Source organism: Onychomys torridus, chromosome 5, assembly GCF_903995425.1.
Source record: "Onychomys torridus chromosome 5, mOncTor1.1, whole genome shotgun sequence".
In the NCBI taxonomy this organism is placed as follows: domain Eukaryota; kingdom Metazoa; phylum Chordata; class Mammalia; order Rodentia; family Cricetidae; genus Onychomys; species Onychomys torridus.
The window spans coordinates 6,207,547-6,227,359 of NC_050447.1; the positions used below are offsets into that span (position 1 = coordinate 6,207,547).

A 19,813-nucleotide genomic window follows, 5' to 3' on the forward strand; every position below is an offset into this window, starting at 1 on the left:
CATCCCTTCAGGTTCATCTGTCCAACACATACAACCACCTGTGGATTAACCTTCTTCACAAAAGAGATGATTTTAGTTTGGTTGTTTGCAGAGGCACAGGCCTGCGTGTGGAAGATTTCTCAACATCTAGTACAATTACCAAAGCTGCCTATAACCATTGAAACAACTGCTCCCTCTCACCATGCCACAGTGTTCGAGGGCTCCCAATGTTGGTGGCAGCCTGTGACTTGAATCCCTGTGTAGTCCTTGCTCTGCTGTGGCCTACAAACTAACTGTAAGGCTCAACTTTGGGGCATGAATTCTGAGACCATTCCCTACTATCTTTATTGGGTTAAATCACTATTAGGGTTTGGGCTGTTTGTAGTGTGTCCCCAACACTTAGCTTGCATGAACCCCGGTTACATCCTCAGCACCATAAACTGGGGTGACAAACATCTGCAATCCCAGAGCCTGAACAGTGGAGGCAGGAGGAGGTCATTCTTGCCTACACAGCAAGTGTTCTACTTTCACTTCTGTGGTAATACCCTGACCCAAACCGGCCCATGATCCCAGGTCACAGTCCATCACTGCAGGGATGTCACAGTGCAGGAGCTTGAGGCAGCTGTCAGCCACATTCACAGTCAAGGTCAGAGAGAGTGAATTAGGATGTTCATGCTTACTTGCTTTCAGCATGGCTCACATACAGTTCTGACCTCTTGCCTAGGGAATGGTGTTGCTCATAGTGGGTTGGTTCTCCCATATCAATTATCTTGATTAAAACAAGCCCCATAGACATGCCCACAGACCAGTCTAGACAAACTCTTATTGAGACTCTCTTCACAGACAATTCTAGGTTGTGTCTAGTGGACAAGTAAATCTAACCACAGTGAATCTGAGGTCAGCCTGGAATACCCGAGAGCCTGTCTCAGACAAACAAACAAACAAATACCAAATAAAAACTCCCAACTATCAGCATTGAGCATTGGTTTTGCCAATAGTTTTTGTAGTACAGATCCTTCGACTTTACACATTGCTTCTGTATAATGTTTCATGTAAAAACAGGCTGTTTGATTTGCAGCAAGTATTACAGGTACAGTTGATAATGCTAACAGAGACATGTAACCTTGAAAGGCAGGTCTAGATATTTACCTCAGATATATATTAGGTAGGGAGGGACTTAGATGATCTTTATAGGGAAATGAGCTAGTAACTAGGTAGGTAACAGGTGAACATAGCTGTGGGAGGGTTAAGAGACCTCCACTAATTGACCCAAATCAACCTCTAATAGTCCTAAGAGGCTGGCAGACCCATGTGTGTGGATCACTGGTAGGAATGGTGTGTAGGTAGATTGAGAAACAAGGCTCAAAGGTTTCACCCTAACTCAAAAGTCTGGAAATTAATAGACATTTTGTGTATATTATTTGTCTATCTGCTCCCATCTTTCTAAATGAGGATGTCCTGAATTGAATGTCAGCCCAATTAAATGCATCTAATGAAAACTTTCCAACTTGGAGAAGGTGGGGTGCAGAGGCATTCTCTTCGGAGAGAGCAGAAGAGTCTGGATATCAGCTTACCCGATTGCTGCTCAAGAACTAAATTATAAATAAATGTGCTGGGTGGTGGGAGTTTGTTTTGTGCTACTCCAAGAAGAAATATTCACAATTTAGAAACAGAAATGTATTCGATGCATTTCACTTGGTAATTGCATTATTTTTATTCTTAATTCTTTGACTTTCTGATTTTTCATAGGACTCAATGTGAAAATGGATGGGAGCCCACAGACAGAATAATGAATTCTTTAGCATGCATGCACACACGTGCACACTCACACTCATGTGTACCTGCATACTGTTGTGTAAAACCAGCAAGAAACAGTGCAAACCTGACAGTCTAGACAGATTGTTGGAGGGATAACAATGCAAACAACTCCTTTTTTCTTTAGCGGTTAAAAATAATGCGTTTACTGGAGTTATTTGCTTTGGCCATTTAGAGGCTTCCCCAGGATGCCTTGGTTAAGAAAGCTGTGAAAGCCACAGGAAGCCTTGCCAGGACCTTGTGCTGCTCTGCGATTTCCTAGGCTGATTTCATGCTGGTTGATGGACAAGAAGATGGAGGTGTCTTGCTGCCAGGCTTCTCGGATTCCAAGAAGTGAAAGTCAGGAATTGCATGTCCTGCACTTGGTGGCATCCAGCAGGTCCTCTTCTAAACTTCACGGAGGCACAGTGTGATGTGCCTACCAGTGCGATTCTTTCCTCGAGATGCACAGGGACAGCAGCTGCCTGTAGCTGGACCAGTACAGTCTCCATGAACACTTGCTTCACAGTACTCAGTGTGAAAATAGAGGGGAACCCACAGACATGATAATAAACACTAATGAATAATTTACATTTGTGGGGAAAACCCCTTATAGCCTTACAGATGGGAAGTGCATTTTGATCTTCCTCAACCTCTTTACCTTACTTATCTGAACTTATTTTTCTAAAGGCCTCCTGCACTTTTGATTTGATCTCAGGGACATCAGCATAATTTTAGCTGTGTTTCTTCTCAACTGTCTGCTCTTTCTCTTTTGGGGAATGTGTTCAAATTCGCTGGTTGGTTGAAGAGTCCAGACTTCAGAAACATCACCATCAGGGAGGTGATTGTGTGGTTGTGTGCTCAGAGTTCTCTGGGGGAGCAGAACCAGCAGGATGGTTGTGTATCACAAGGATAACTTGTTAGACTGTCTTACATGATGCTTCTGGGTAGTTCAGCAATGGCTGTCTTCACACTGAAGAGGCTGAGGATCCAGTAGCTGATCAGTGCACGAGGCTGGATACCTCCACAGTCCCAGTCTGGCACTGAAGTCCTGGAGGATGCTGGGATCATGGAGTATCGTGGGTCCAGACTAAAAGGCTGAAGAAGCAGGGTGCATCCGCAGTCAACGATGGCGGCGGCGGCGGCGGCGGCGGCAGCAGTACCAAGGCTGATTCAGTCATTAGGAAGGGTGGAGACAGGCAGCAAAATCAGCCCCGCTTCCCCTCAGACCTCTTTGGTGATCCCGCTTCAGTCAGTTCTTCCAGGAAATACCCCTTCCCCCCAGACTCCCCTCAGAGGTGTATCTCCTAGTTTATTCCAGACCCAACCAAGTTAATGACAGAGATTAACCATCACAGTGATTAATATTAATATAAACTGTGTATCCCAGTTTTTGGATAGTTCAGAGGAACATGGATCTCCGTGATTATGATTGCATCTGCTAAGGCTGGAGGGTTGGAGGCTTGAGAAGCATACCGGCATTTAGGGGCATACACTACTCTGTGAAATTCTTTGTTCATTTGTAACAGTTGTTTGGGGTGTGTGTGTCATGTTTTGTCAGAATTGGAAGGATGGCCTTATGTGGAGATACATTAGTTGCTCATCTCATTCGAGGGTCTTTGATGTCATCTCCACAGCTTGATGGGCTAGTCTGGTTGGAGAGCTCCTTAGCTTCTGACCCACTCACCTGCTGCGGGATATTCTGCGCCCGCCCCACCCCAAGGGTGTGGACAGGTTTAAGAAATGTAGCCATGCTTTGGCCCTTTGCTACTAGACACTAAATTCCTTAGACAATCAGGTCAGCTTCTGCCTGCTATGACAAATAGGGGCCCCTTGCAGATTTCTGATTCAAGCAATGAAAAGGTGCCTGGGGGTGTCAGGGAGGGCAGCCAGCTTCTCAGAATGTCCTGCAGAGGCATCCCGGAGGCCCCTTGGCAGGCTCTCTGGTTAGCAGAGAAGCCCTGGGCCCGCTGTCCAGACACCTGGGTCCTTGGATCTGCTGTCAGCAGTAGGAAGTAGTATGGAGTTGAGGTAACTGGTTACCGTTAGCATATTTCATCGTCTCAGTAAAATGATGAGATTAGACACTGTAACTTTCCAGGTTCTCAAAATCCTCATTTCATAGGTCTTAGTTAATGCTTTGGCTCAGGACCAGTCATGACTATCTAGTGCTCCACAATATGAGAATAGAACCCCAGAGCACTTCATTTTGGATCATGCATTTTTCTGTTCACTTATGTAACATGCATATGTATATGTATCATGTAATATGTATAATGACCAAAGAAGTCAGCTGATTCTTGATGATTCTTAAACTTTCAACCTTTTCTACTGTTTATGGTAGAGCTCCCATGTGATTTTTTTTTTTAAGGGTGAGGTATTTAATCTAAAATCAAGGCAGGCCATTTGCAAAAGACACATAAAGTTAGCCTCATTGTTGGGGTTGATGCTGACTGCTCAAGGTTTGATAAAGAGCACCCCCACTCCTGGAAGCCTGGGGAAATGAGTTTCAGGACAGACGGAAATTGTAGAAATCAGCTGAGCAAAGGGAAATCTGGCAAACGGCAGGGAACCAGACCGGTTTTAACTGAGGAAATTCAGTTTTAGCAAATTTTTTAAAGCAAATTTCATTTGATGTTTTACATTTTCTTGATAAATTCACAACGGACCTGGGGAAGGAGTTGCAGAACTTCACCTAGTGAGAGAGTGGGTCATTGTGGCAGCCCCTCTCTGCTCAGGGCAGCTCAGTGTGTTTGCTTGCGTGTGCACTTCCTTGTGTGCAAGGGTGTCAGGGCTAAGCACAGTCTCCAAACACTGGTGGAACTCGGCTGGGGACCAGGCACCCTGCTAGGCTCAAAGTGGAGTGTTAGGTGAGGGAACACAATCCTGTCCCCAAAGAGCACCCCTTTAAAGGGGAATCTATTTAGTGTCAACAGACCACCAGCTGTCACCTGAAGGGAACCAAGTCACCCCGCCCTCAGCGTCAGTCCCTGAGGTGGTCCGCTTTACTCTAAACACCTGCAGCTCTTCCCACGAGGCAGCCAGGGTGATCAATCCTCTGGCATCCCAAGCCACATCCTATGAGGACTGTGCCCCTGCCCTCCAGGGGCTTCCAGTTTTGCTAGCTTCAAGTGCATAGCGAGTTACTGATCTGCATATGACATCCTCACTCATTTGCAAACGCCCTCACAAGCAGACCCTACCCCTCAGCGCTTCCATCTCCTCTGCACACCCCAGCACGCATGCTCCGTGCTGGCCCCTCAGAAGCCAGCATCTTCCGAAGCTTCGGTGATAAACGTTACGTTGCTTCTTCCCTCTGTGTGCTGGGACCGCTCTCCTTGCCTCCCCATCTCTTTTATGTCTTCGCTCAAAGGTCACCATCTCAGTGAGGGACCGTGACCTTGTAAAATTGCATCCTCCCTCCTATCAATGGCTTGGGACCCCCCTGGTCATAGTCCAAGATTTCCCCACTGCATTTTCCACCCTCCTGCCCACAGCACCATCTACAAAGAGAAAGCTCCCAGAAGGCAGGGTCATTATTTTGTTATTTGTTGTTCGATTTAGAACAGTCTAGAATACTATCTGGCTCAGTGAGCATACTGTAACTATTTGTTGAGTGAGTGAGTAGGAAGGAGGGACTAATTCTGTGGGACAATTGGGAGGAAAGAACCTTTGGAGCTCGGCATGAAGGATGCTGGGTGGACTCTGTCCACATACTTTTCTGGGGAAGGGTCTTCCAGATGAATGCCACAAAGGTGAGAACGTGGTGGCACTCACTAGCACTCGGGGAATGTGAAGTTCCACCTGATCGGTGTGTGTGGGAGGACCACAGCGTGGTGGATCAGTGTGTGAATGGAGAGGCTCCTGAGAACTCATGGTGGCTTAAAGGAACAGATTCCTAGTCACTAACTACCCTTAAGTCATGGCAGGAAAGTGCCTGGCGGAAGTCAGAGCATTGGGACACGAGTGACATCAGAACCTGGACACAAGCTCTCGAGAAGTCACTAATGCAAACAGTTTGCTAATAAGATCTGATTTTTATGGAGCACTTTTCTGTTTTCAAAACATGGTCACATGCTTATTGGACTAAACTTAACACCTGGCCGAGAAAGTGGGGCAGGTAGTGTTTGCATGTTCAGAGGAGTCTTATTAAAAATGGAATTGCATCTTATACTGGAGGAAATGGAGCCTCAAACCACCTAGGTAATCTCCCTGAGGTCACTGGGTTAGGACTGGGGTGTGGGGTGGGGTGTTCGGGGTGGGAGGTGGGAGGTGGGGGAGGGGCAGCTTCCTGGCATCGCAGGCTGCTCTCCAGTGCCTACACCATCCAAAAGGGTAACTGCTTGGTGCTTGGAAGCCTTTGGGCTTACCTTGTCCCCAATCATGGAAAGCAGTGGGGTTTTCGTCCAGCCTCTTCTTTGCTGGTTGTGTTTTTCCTCTTCTCTTTGTCTAGTTCGGCTCATACTGAATCACCACTGGAAAGACAAACTGCTGGTGTTTCTGTCTTTGCCTGTTTAGCTCTTGGCATTGCTGGCTTTTGTGTGGTCCTTGGGTGGAAGGGAAGAGCACGCATGTCACCACCCCACTTTGAATGTCTCTTTGGGAGTAACCTGGTCTTCTTGATTCCCCCAGATGTAAGTAGGCAGGACGAGGCCGAGGGCGAGTTCAGCGAAGGAGAACACTGGTATGGGAACTCCTCAGAGACTCCATCAGAAGCGTCCTATGGGGAAGTCCAGGAGAACTATAAGCTGTCCCTGGAGGACCGGATCCAAGAGCAGTCCACATCCCCTGACACCTCCCTGGGCAGCGCCACCCCCAGCAGCCACACGCTGGAGCTGGTGGCTCTCGATGGTGAGGCCCTTCGAGAGTCGCTGCAGTGTCAAGGCCATCTTTCGCCTGGAGTGTCTTCTGTGTGTGACGATGACCCACCTTGTTCCAATAAACCTCTGAGCAGCAACCTGAGGCGGCTGCTGGAGGCTGGGTCCCTTAAACTCGATGCCACAGCCAATGGCAGGGTGGAGTCCCCTGTGAATGTTGGCCCCAGTTTGTCATTTTCCCCTCCCTCCCACCATGCCCAGCAACTCAGTGTCCTGGCCAGGAAGCTGGCAGAGAAGCAGGATCAGAATGACCAATACTCCCCAAGTAACCGTTTCATATGGAATCAAGGTAAGTGGTTGCCAAACTCAACCACCACCTGTGGCCTGTCCCCAGATTCGGCAATCCTCAAACTGAAAGCCGCAGCCAATGCTGTTCTGCAGGATAAGTCCCTGGCCCGGACAGAGGAGAGCCTGAGGTTTGAGCCCTTCTCCTCTCCCTTCAGCTCCCAGTCTGCGAGCTCCACTTTGGCAGCTTTGTCTAAGAAAGTGAGTGAGAGAATTCTGACCCCAGGTCAGGAGCACCCACCTCCAGCCAGCTCTTTCCTGTCATTGGCCTCTATGACCTCCTCTGCAGCCCTTCTAAAAGAAGTGGCCGCCAGGGCTGCGGGTAGCCTCCTGGCTGAGAAGTCATCCTTACTGCCCGATGACCCTCTACCACTGCCGCCTTCTGAGAAGAAGCCAGAAAAAGTCACACCACCACCACCACCACCACCACCACCACCACCACCACCACCACCTCCGCCTGCACAGCCTCAATCCTTGGAATTATTGTTACTTCCAGTTGCCAAGGGAAGAGTCTCCAAGCCCTCCAGTTCAGGTATGGAATCTTGTTCAGCCATGGTGCAGGTCATTGTGTCTGTAAACTTCCCACCATGTCTTCCTGTTTGCCTTTTCGGTGGGACTCCCCATCCAAGACGAGGTAGAATCAAAAGGCAAGAACACCACAAGGTACTTAAAATAGACAGCATAATAGTCTTTCGTGTGTGCGCTACACAAAGCCTCACAAATAGTGGTGGTTTTTGAAAAGTAATGAATAATCTCAGCGATGTGCAGAACTCTTGTCTTTCATGCACCCCACCCCCACCCCTTTCCAAGTTCAGACTAGGTCCATACCAGATACATTTAATGGGGGAGATCAAAGTGTCTCTGTCCGAGTGCAGGGTGTCCGTGAACACAGACGGGGGAAACGCTGCTTTTGAAATAGTGGACAAGGGGAGGCCCTGCTGCCTCTGTCACAAATGGACTTTTGTCTAGTCCGTGACTGCCTGCCCTAGTTGATCATAGCACAGACTGGTATGTTAGTATTTTTATTACATTTCTGTGGAGCTTAAGCTTTGTTCACCTGTAAATTCTTGTCAAACAGAATGCAAGACTTTCTTGCACATGCTTCGTTTTGGCCAAATTCATTCAGCTATGAAGGACTGTGTGTGTGGCAGTGCCAGATGGTCTTTCCCAGGACAGCACTATTCCAGAGAGCCCTGGCGCTCACAGCCAGCTCCTCTGAGGGAGAGGGTCAGTCACTACCATCCACCATGGCTATCCATTTCATAAGCTGGTCTGCTTCATAACTGCGTTTGTGATAAATCCCTGTCCTGGGATGTGGTGGTTTCAGATGTTTCATAAAGATGTCCTGCAAAATGGGAGCAGCGAGTAGGCCATGTCCTCTTCACTATCCAAATGGCCGTCGTGTGTGTCCTGGCATCTGTCAGTCATTTGCAGCCGCATTGGTGAAGTATGCTTGTGATGGCAGACCCTCGGTGATCAGAGTTAACACCCTGGTCTCCATGATGGTGTACACGATCATGGCCATCTAAGTTATCTAATGAGCTGAGTGCACATAGCATGCGTATGTCACACACACACACATCAATAAGTGTAAAACAAGTAATTGCAACAACAACAAACTTCTGTAAAGAGTTAGGCATGGTGACCTGTCAGTCAAGCATTCAGAAGGATCGCAGGTTTGAGACCAGGATGGACTCATAGTGAGACCCTGTTTATAAACCAACCAACCAACCCACTGAACAGCAGAACAGACTGAGGAAAATGGACAACTGGGGCTCTGACTCAAGCGAGGCAAGTGGCTCACTTCTGAGTTTCTGACCTGTCCTTAGAGTGACCAAAGTGCTTCTCCATTCTGAGTTTCTCTTCTCCTAACGCCTCACTTTCCTCATGATGAAAGGAAAGGACCAAAATGAGGAACAGTAAAGGGGCTGGGTAATTCCCAAGAGGACAATCACTTCCGACTCAGAGTCATTTGGTTTAGGGAGGTAAGACTGTATGTAAACGCAGTTGCATTCACAGCCTCCTTTCTGTTGAGGCAGCTGGTTTCTGAGTGATGTTTATATTACACATCAGTCTGGGCATCAGTAACTTGGGAAAGCTTCTACACCTTGAGGAGTGACTGGGCTTGGAAAGGAATGACTGGTAAGGCCAGTCTCCTGAAGGCACACTGTAGCCCCTTCATTATTTTAAAGTGGTCTTAGCTATAAAAGGCAAGAACTGAAGCCGGGCGGTGGTGGCGCACGCCTTTAATCCCAGCACTTGGGAGGCAGAGCCAGGTGGATCTCTGTGAGTTCAAGGCCAGCCTGGGCTACAGAGCAAGATCCAGGAAAGGCACAAAGCTACATAGAGAAACCCTGTCTCAAAAAACAAACAAACAAACAAAAAAAGGCAGGAACTGAGAGAGAAGTCAGGAGCATCCAGTGCAAAGCTGAGTTTTTCTTTGGCTGTAGGATGTGCCTACAAGGAGAGAGACATGCTCCCCTTGCGGTTTAGATGTGCCTAGCCTTGCCAGCATCTCTATGGGCCTTTTACTGGAATTTAGTGAAGGAGACCTGTAAGAGATATTTACTGTTTCAGTCATTGAAGGCTTAGACATTACATGGGAGAGGTAGAGGCAGAAGAATCAGAAGTTCAAGGTCATCCTTGGCTACATAATGAGTTTGAGGTTAGCCTGGACTACATGAGACCCTTTATAAGGGGAAAATAAAGAAAAACTGCCCCAAACAAACAAATGCCACCCACCTTTCAGCTCTGCAAAGAGACCACAAAATCACACACCACCCTGATTTCAAGAAGGATTTTTTTTTTAAGCTGTTTCTCAAAATGTTACTAAAAGGGCACATGAAGTTGTCTTGGGAGTTCCAAAGAGCTGTGAGCTAGGGACGCTGATCCTGTCTCGAGTAATTTAGACACCAGACATTGCTTTGGCCTTCTTTAGGTCAAGGGAGTCCAGATCATGAAAAAATAGTGTCTTTTAGGTCTGGCTTTCTTCTTTTTTTGAGCAGGATTGTTGTTGCCAGGTGTGTTGACTTCCTTGAGAGTCCAGCATTCGGTAGCCTTTCCACCCCTCCAGAGAGATGTGGCACTCGAGTGGGAGGCTTCTTTCATGTGACCTGCGCCCCCAGCACATGCTGCACAGCTCCTCTGAAAAGGGACATGCTAGAGGGAAGATGATGTCCGTTTGCTATAAAGATAAATGTCACACATTGACTCAATTCTCTTTGAAGCTGCTGTTCTCTTGCAGCTCAGAATAAAGTAAATGGTTTTGATTTTCAAAACAAAATTTCTTATAGAAAGCCAATGGGAGTCCCAGGATGCCAGGCTTCTGCTTAAAGAAATAGCAGGTAGCATTTCAGAGAGAGGGTTTCCAAAACACCATCTTGTACTGACTAAAGTTTGCATAGACTTCAAAGCAGCCTGGCCCCAAGATGCTGATGGCCAAGGCTCTTTGCAGGGTTAATCCATGAGGATTTTCTGGGCTGCTCTTTCCTTTAGTCTTCATTGGGGTGTTATTAAAATTATTGCAGATGCTTACAAAGTCCAAAGGAGCAGATGACCTTTCCCCACCCTGCCATTAGATCCATAGTTGCATAGCCTCAATCCAGAATGATTTTACATATACAGACTTGCCTAGGAAACTCGATTTTTAACAAGAATCAAATCTGTTCCTGATCTCATATGTTTTCAGAGAGATTTAAATGTAGCATGGCTGTAGATCTCAGACTTCTGTCTTAGTTGTATTCAATGCTTGTTAAGACATGAATTGATAATGTGACATCCTTAACAGTCTTGTTAGCTATTACTATCTCCACCCCACCTCTTGTCCCCTGAAATGGCATTTGAGAGACATGCCCAAGAAATTTCATTTCAAGTTTTAAAGTCTGGGCTGGGGGTGTAGCAAGGTTGGTAGAGTGCTTAACTACACGCATGAAGCCTGGGGTTTGATTCCCTGGGCACCACATTAACTGGGCGTGGTGGGCGTGGTGGGACACAATGGGACATAACTGTAAAGCCAGCAGAGGTGGAGGCAGGAGGGTCAGAAGTCCTGAGTCTCCTGCAGCTGTATAACAAGTCTGCAGGAAGCTGGAGCTACTGGAGACCCTGTCTCACAAACCAACCTCAAGCAAACAAAAAGGTGTTTAAATATCTGTATATTGTTAGAAAGGAAGGTTCATCATACACACATATGTACCAGTCAAGTTCATAGGTCTAAAGTATTGGTGATAATGTAATGTGTGTGGGTTATGTACCTCCAGGAGGTCTTCTGGCATCTACAAGCACTGTTTCTGTGCATGTAAGTGCTATGAACACATTTGTCCAATTGCAAATTATCTTGACTGCCAACACATTCTAGCATAGGATCTAACCAGAAGTGTTTAATTTCAAAGCCTACAAAAACTTGAATTTGTGTTCTAATACCTGAAATAATAAAACGTTCCATGGTTTATTATTGTTATTATTATTTAGCTCTGTGAAGTTCTGTTTTTATTGCTTTGTGGATTGATATGTTGTCAATAGGGCAAACTGGAAATGAAGAGATGGGCTCTGATCTCAGCCCTGTCTCTGGACAGCTGGACTTCAAGCCCCCCCCCCCCCCCCCCCCCCCGCTCCCCAGTTTTGTTTCCTTGTTTGCAAACTAAGATGTTTGGCACTATCCTAGGGTCCTTCCTTTCCTGTGGTCACAAACCTTGTGTTTACTTACTGCTAATTTCCTAACTCGACCCACTAACTCTCAAACAAGCATTCTTCTCTCCTTCTTTTCAATTAAAAGTCTTCTTTCCTTTCAAAGCTTCCTGTCAAATCTCCAGTAAGAACGTCTCTGCTCTGTGCAAAACCCGTTCGCTATGATAGTTCAGTGTGTGTCATTCAACTTTACCAGAGACGTGGGTTTCATACAAGCTGCCCCGAGTTTGCTTTTGGAAGCAGCTGAGCTGAGGTGTGAATGCATGAGCACGTATCTGCGTATCCACCCATTCATCCAGGACCGTTTCTGGGCATACCACGTGAGAGTTGTCCACTGTGGCTCCATGCTGGCCCCAACAGGGCTTACCTGCAGCGTGCCTCATTTCTCCCTCGTTTCTGTTCCCAGCACTCATTTATTCATTTCTCACCATGGTCTCAGCCCAGCCCTTTTCACTTGGCTTCATTACAGTCTAGCACAATTACTGAGTCATGTGTTGAAGCTGACACCCTGGAGCTTTGGTAACACACAGGTAGGCTGCCCCAGGCACATTCCCCTTCCGCCTCATGCCGCTTCTTCCTCCTCCTCTTCCCCTTTCCATCCATCCCCCCCTCCCCCGTAGAGCTTGTCTAGGTGAGCTGCACAGTGGGCTCCTGGTCCTTATTTCCTCAGGGCTCCAGCCACAAGTCCCGTGTTAAGCCAGGTTCTGAGCTGTGTATTCACAGCTGTTATTTGCATCTGCTCTGAGGGTGGATTTTCTGCCCGGGAGGGTGTGTCTCTAGTCCACTGTCATTCCTTACAGTACAACTGACCACTACTAAGTTGTTCCATTGACTGAGGTTGCCCCTTCTATCTCACTGTTATTACTGTCTGTAAACGGAGCACATTAGCAGTTCTCTGTCCCACTGGGCCTATTAGCATCAGGTGGAATGTTGTTTTGTTTGCAATGATATATTTGAGAGGACTGGTTTACTAGGCAGTTGCTAACTAGGTGAAAATCATGAACATTGCAGTCTTGGTGCTTCCAGAATATGTGGTTCATCCTTGGGAAGTGATTGTATTTCCCCAGGCTTTAAATCTGAGCAAAAGTTACAGAAAATAGTTTGGCATATGAAAGAAATTGCATTCTTCCTCCCCATCTCTTGTCATTAACAACATCGTGTACACATGGGATGTGTCCTAAAATGTGAAATTTCTTCCTTGAATAAATAAAAATGCAAATGTCACCAGGAACTGATAACTGGCACAGTCTGAAAATCTCTCAGTGCATTCTGGTGACTTTTTCATTCAGCTTCTGTCTTCCTGTCCTTCCACAATAGCTTAAAATTCCAAACAGAAAGCTGGGAGATAGCTCAGTAAAGAACTTGGAGCACCAGCATAAAGACCTGAGTTCGATCCCCAGGGCCCACATACAAGTGTTTACCTTTGTAATCCCAGTACCAGGGAGGCTAAAACGGACAGATCTCAGGGATTCAGTGCTCAGCCACTCTATTGACTGGGCTAGTTCCAGGTTCAGGGAGAGACCTAGTCTCAACAAAATAAGGTCGAGACTGACTGAGCAAAACACCTGACTTTGATATGTGGCCTCCACAAGCACACTGACACAGGACTGCGCGCGTGTACACACACACACACACACACACACACACACACAGAGATACATGAAATTCCAAATAGTTATGAGTGTAGTTATTTTTCAGTCGGTGTCTTCCCATTATTATATTTTCCCTAGTCTATCTAAGAACACCTAATTTGTACACGATTCATGTGTATTTTGGTACTAATTAAAACTAAGGCAGCATAGTTTCAAGATAAAATAATTGGATTTATATGCAGTACTAATATGCAGGGTTTATTATATTTATGCATTATTTATTTATGGAATCAACTGAGTTTCTACATGCCAGGGCTACTTAATGGATGGTATCAGAAAGATTCTGGAATAAGGAAATGAGTTGCATGCAGTACACTTGAAACTACAGAATTAAGATGGTGCCTGGGGAGATGACTGAGACCAGAGGAGTTGTTGATCACACAGGCAGGACAAGGTGCTGGGGAATCTGCACTCTGGCAGTGTTTGGGGTGCCATGAAATCGCTGGCCTGTGGGGGAGGGCTCAGCTCTTCTTTCCTTCCTCTGCTCATTCTGTGAAATTAGTTTCTGGTTTCAAAAGTGGGAAACACTCCCGTAAACTAGGGACCTGTCACAGCCTGTTTGTGCATGTCCTGCATAGTACTCTGCTGGTCTTCTGACCCAGAATAGATGTCATTATCATAATTTTCCCTCTCCATTATATGACAACAGTCTCACCTGGAGGCCTGGTCCAGGCTTTTTCTCAACAATCTGCTCTTCAGTATGCAGGCTTTGGGGACTAAGATGTCAGTATGGTGGAAAGAGTGATGGAGAGGAAAGGTGGTGAGAAATGAGGATGGGATGAGATCAGCCTAGAGAGTCAACACAGACAGCGAAGCTCTGGGCTTTCATGAGTGAGTGATAGGGGTCTGTCCGAGGTGTTTTTCTAAGAGTAGGAGCAACACCTAATATCCACAACCTGTGCCAGTCAGCACAGCAGAAGTTGACAGTCCAATGTTGAAGGCATATTTTCAGTTAGAGGATGCTGTTCTAGCTGCTTGGTTAAACCGACCAGTATCACTTCTACCTCTATGAGTAAAATTGCGGGGTTTTTTGTTTTTGTTTTTTGGGTTTTTTTTTGCATCTCCTAACCTTATTTCAGAGCCTTTCTGGTTCCATCCATTTTAAGTGGCTCTTGGCATGTAGAAACAGAGTTGACTCAATGAATAAATAATGAGATTATCTTAAAGTATGCACTTGGGAATGTTTCCTTTGAAAATCACAGAAGTAATGTTTGTATTTAAAGGTTCAAAAAGTACAGAATGATGGGAAGGGAACACATGCGTTCCCCCACTCCATGCGCCCCAACTCCTTCCTCTTAGCCACTGTTTTTGCTGTTTCGAGGTGTCTGGAGCGTAAGTCCAGAACATTCTCATGCAGTAAAAAGATATCAGGGTTTGTTGTTGCTGCTGGCTTCATGTAATCATGCTCTTCTTCCCACCTCCTCATTGTCTTTCTTACTCTAGCATTTCAAAGCAGAGAACACGCCATATCTGTTTGCTTGTAAATACTCATAGATTTGTACCTAGTGTAGGGAGGACCTCCCCAGTTCCACTCTCCCATCCAGCAGAACTAACCATTTATTGCTGCAGGGTGTGAGGAAGCACATCTCTGATTCCTTTCTGATCTCAGAAATGTCTCTTCCCAGAGTTTAGTTTACACAGGATCCAAATAAGTTTCACACCTTCCATTGTTTTGTGTATCCCTTTTTGTTTTCTTCTTAACCATAATTCTTTCCCATTTGTGTGTGTGTGTGTGTGTGTGTGTGTGTGTGTGTGTGTGAGTGTGAAAATATGTGGAAGTGCATGTCAAGGCCAGAGGTCTCTGCTGCATGCCTTCTGATATGCCATCCATGAAGTTTTGATGTAAAAATGTAATCAGGCCTCAAACTAGAAGTTTATCAGAAACAGAAGTAATAATAATTTTAGAAAGCCAAAAATGCTAGGGGATGCCGTCAGTCATAGAGCACAGGGACAAATGACCCAGTTTCTTTCAACATAAAAGGCAGTGAATGGAGGGCCTCAGTCTGTAAAGTGCTTGTCTCTTAAGCATGAGAACCCAAGTTGGGATCCCAGCACGTATGTAAAAGCCAGGCATGGCAGTGCACTCCTATAATCTCATTGCTGGGTAAACAGAGGTGGAGGACCCCTGCAGCTCACTGGCCAGTCAGCCGGGACAGTAAGTTTCAAATAAATAAAATAAAAAGAAATTGGGAATATATCTCAATGGCAGAGGAGGCCTAGGTTCAATCCTAAGGCCACACACTCACACACACACACACACACACACACACACACACACTCACACACTCACACACACACACACATACACAGATGCACAGACATGTACACAGACAGATAGACATGCACATAGACACAGGCACACACACACACATACACACACACATAGGTAGACACACATGCTCGTATACAGCAGACACACACAGACACATGCACACAAAGACAGGTAGACACATGTACACAGATAGATACACAGGCACACACACACACACACACACACACACACACACACTCTTTAACTGCACCCAGTTTTTCTTCCCACACCACCGAATCGTAGAGGTTAGTTGATGGGTCAGCAGTTCCTCAGTAGTGTTTGTGAGGATGGTTCAGGAGACAGATCCAAGCTGCACTTAGAGGAAGCAGTCGGTTTCTTTGCTTCCCTGAAAACTGTTTGTCGTGGCCTGGTGCGTCCCTTCCTACAGTAAGTAGCCAGGTGCCGTACAGATCAGAGAAAGTCAGTACACATTGTTGGGGGCAAGCAGATGGACACACGTAAGAGGATAAAAAAAAAAGAAAAAGCCCTGACCTGAGGACCCCCTGATGGCTAAATTGGCAGCCACCTCTGCACGAGACACAGCTAAACAAGTCAGCAATGGGGAGCTGAGGTTCATCTCCACTGGAGGCCAGTGTGTGAGGTTTTGCTAGTTGTTTGGTTTTCTGTGTGGAACAGTGCGTTATTCTTGGTCCCATGTGATTGCCTTTATTTCTCACTCATTTCCAAGTGGGAATTCAAATATCGACTCAGGCTTCTCTGGCTGTGGGTGCGTTTGGGGCCAGGCTCGGCTCCTCTTCAGATGTCCTGTCAGTACACAGCAGCCTTTGGGAATGAGGCTGTCACAGGCAGCATGACCAGCAGTGGCCAGATGGAACCCAATGGAAGTGACTAGCTGAATGTGGGTTTCTTACCAAAGAAAAGTGGCCTTAAAACTTTCCCCATGCTTATAATCTCAGAATCGCCAATGCAGGTGGCGTTAGTTGTTTGTGGTGCTTTTTAATATAGCGATCCATGCACATTACAGTCAGGTGCAATGTGCCTTTTTGTTTTCCTTAATATTACCTTTTTTTCCTCCCTCTTCCAAGCCCCAGAAGAAGAGAGCGGGAAGCCTTTCCAGTGTCCAATATGTGGTTTGGTTATAAAAAGGAAGAGTTACTGGAAGCGGCATATGGTGATTCACACAGGTTTAAAAAGTCACCAGTGTCCGCTCTGTCCATTCCGGTGTGCTCGCAAGGACAATCTCAAATCCCACATGAAGGTAAGCCAGTTGTGGATGGGATGGTGGGCCGCTTCTATTACCCACTGCAGCAGGCTGCTTGGCCAACAGGGGGCACTGCGGTGGAGCAAGCCCAAGAACACTAGCACTGGGTTGTGAGGAGAATGGAGAAGGTCATCCTCAAGGAAGACCCTCAGTTTTAGGATCAGGTTCTTGAGACTGTCAGTGCATGGGGTGACGCCAAACATCCTAGGACATCATTTTCTTCTTTTTGTTTTTTGAGACAAGATTTCTCTGTGTAGCCCTGTCTGTCTTGGAACTCACTCTAGACCAGGCTGGCCTCAAACTCAAAGGTCCACCTGCCTCTGCCTCTTGAATGCTGGGATTAAAGGCATGTGCCACCACAGCCTGGGTTACATAGTTTTTAATCTCCTATTAAAAACATTTGTGGGGTCTGGGGAGGGCTCAGCAGTTAATCTCTTGAAAGGTTAGCATGAGACCCAGTTCTTATTCCCAGAAACCACTGCAAGTGGTGGGTAGGGGGTAGCCCATTCCTTGCAATCTCACCCTTAGAAGGGGAGACAGGAATTCCCCAGAGCAAGCTGGATAGATAAGGCTAGCCATATCAGCTAGCTCTGCCTGGATTGAAAAGATTGCTTCAGTGAATAAAGTAGATGAGTGATCAAGGATCCTGATCTCAGTCTAGGGCTTTTACATTTAAGTGTACACATGTGCACATGTATGTACAAACACGCCTGTGTGCACCCATATACATGCAAACATACACGCACACATGGATACCATACATACGAAAAACAGAAAAAGAAGAAAACAACAAAAACCACTAGGAAGCTTATACCTACCATACTTCTGTGAAGAACTAACTAGAATCATGTTTGGAAATGAGGGAAACTTGGCAGTATAGAAATAACTCCTTTATACTGAGGTTTTGTTTCAGCTCGGGGTGGGGAGGATGACTCATGAGTTCACAAGAGCTTGATGATTTGAATTCAACAAAGACCTGAGTTGAAATCCTCCCAGTACTGTGCTAACCAAATAGTCTTGGGCGAGTCACCGTCAGACTCTCAGTTTTCCCTTCTACGAAATGGGAAGGAGTAGGTGCAGGCGTCCTTAGTGTTGCAGGTTATAGAAGTAGCCACGAGCCTGACCTAAGGAGCTCATAATCATCACCCGGCATCTTAATGTAATAACAACTCCCAACCCAACTTAGACATGACATCGTGTATGAAGTGTCTCTACTCCCGGGAGAAATCCAGTGCTATCTGCTTATGTCGAAATCTTGCATTTGAATCTTTCTGCATAGATCGGTCATTGTCGAGAACTGAAGCTTTAGACAGTGCAGTCACACGAGATTTCTATTCACTGTAGCAAATAGCTCAGAAGGTTGAAAAAAGTGAATCCATGATGTAATCTGCTTTCTCTCATTTGCCTTTTCCTCCTGGGGTCAGCAGCTTCATCGCCAGGATTCATTTAAGTAGGATTCTGGTTGACTGACTTACGGAGGCTGCTTGGTTACCTTAGCCCTCCACGTCTCAGTCTCCTCTAGGTAAAACCTCACACTGAAACTGCAGCGTTGAGACTTCAAAAGGAATGCCTTTTTAAAACCAGACCTGGCTTTAGCAACTGTGTCCTAAGCTGTGTTTAGAAATCAGGTCTGGTGAATTTCAAGCCTCAGCGAGCAGAAAACTTGCATCTACCCTGACACCTTGTAAACTTGGTTTCAGCTCAGGGTCACCTAAAACAACCTATTTATAAACCCATAGAAAAAAGGCTGGGTTTCAATAGCTGGGACTGCTGACCCCGACGCTCCAGGGAGATGAGCTAGAGCCTTGATGACAGAGGCAGATGGCCATGACAGTGCTGTAGATGAGAGCTGCCCAGGCCCGGCAGGTCGCAGGGTCCTGAGTGCTTTCAGAACAAATCAATAACCACTACAGTAAAGCAGTTGTGTGGAATCGCTACTTTATTCAAACTCATGGTGTCCTAACCTGTTGAGCTGTGACTCCTTTTATAGGGAACTGTGAGAGGCGCTTATGCAAGTTTAATTTTATCAAAGGCATACCTACTTGTCCCTGTTCCCCTCCTCCTATTGGCCTTAAAACATTTTTTAAAAATCGAATATAATTTAACTTTGCAAAATTTGGCAAGTGTTTTCTCCATAGGAATGTTATGGTGTGGTCTTATGCATACGCATATTCTGTTTCCTTTACCAGAGGCTGCAAATGTGGATAATTTTTCTAAAATGAATTTTATCTGAGAAGTAGGGCAGTCTAGCCAAAGGTTAAGATCTGACTTGAGTTTAGCGAGAGTTCATGGCTTAGAACCCGTGAGCATTTAGTAGTATGGTTGAAACCCTCTAAACCTCCGTTACCACTAATGGAGAGACCAATGTGGTCTTTCTCCCCTGGTAAGAGTTAAATGAGATCGTTTGCATAGAACCTTCATACAGAGCCTAGTGTGGAGAAGCAACCGTCAGTAAATACAGGTAATACAGTAATTGTTATCCAAAAGCCAGCTGAAAATACATTAACATTTACATTTAGGGATAATGGATAAAATGCTAGAAAAAATTACTCCAAAGTAAGTTTTATGGCTTCCTTCTTTTTATGATCTATCTTTAGTACTGAGAATTTATAAAAACTAATACAAAGAACATGAAATTGGCCGTTAATCTCATACTGAAGAAGTAGGCATTATCTTCAGGATATACAATATTCTATATTGATTACATTGGTTTATTTCAGCAAAACGGAGATTCCACTCCGTTTGACAAATTCGGTACTTACTGTGTTCCTCACAGGCTTGGGTATTGTACACTTTTCCTTCACAAGCCCGCATTTCCTCCATAATACATTGTGCAGATGTCTTTATGACCAGCTGCACAAGGAACTTGGAAACGCCTCCAGCATCCTCAGGGTTATCTTAGGTTTCCTGAAGTCTCCTGCAGCTTTCCCTAGTGAGCAAGCATGCAGGAGAAGCTAAAGTGAGAGGGAAAGGCAAAGAGGCTAGTGGAGGCGGAGGAGGCTGATGACGT

General features: G+C 45.9%; 1 protein-coding gene across 5 annotated transcripts in view; it reads left to right on the forward strand.

The window, feature by feature from the left end:
- Positions 1 to 19,813, forward strand: part of Znf827 (zinc finger protein 827) — a 173,963-nt gene that overhangs the window by 26,548 nt on the left and 127,602 nt on the right. For all 5 annotated transcript variants that reach the window (XM_036187405.1, XM_036187406.1, XM_036187408.1 and 2 more), the window contains exons 2-3: positions 6,406 to 7,467; positions 16,628 to 16,800. In XM_036187405.1, coding sequence (XP_036043298.1) covers positions 6,406 to 7,467; positions 16,628 to 16,800 — 1,235 coding nt within the window. The remainder of the gene's footprint in view (positions 1 to 6,405; positions 7,468 to 16,627; positions 16,801 to 19,813) is intronic.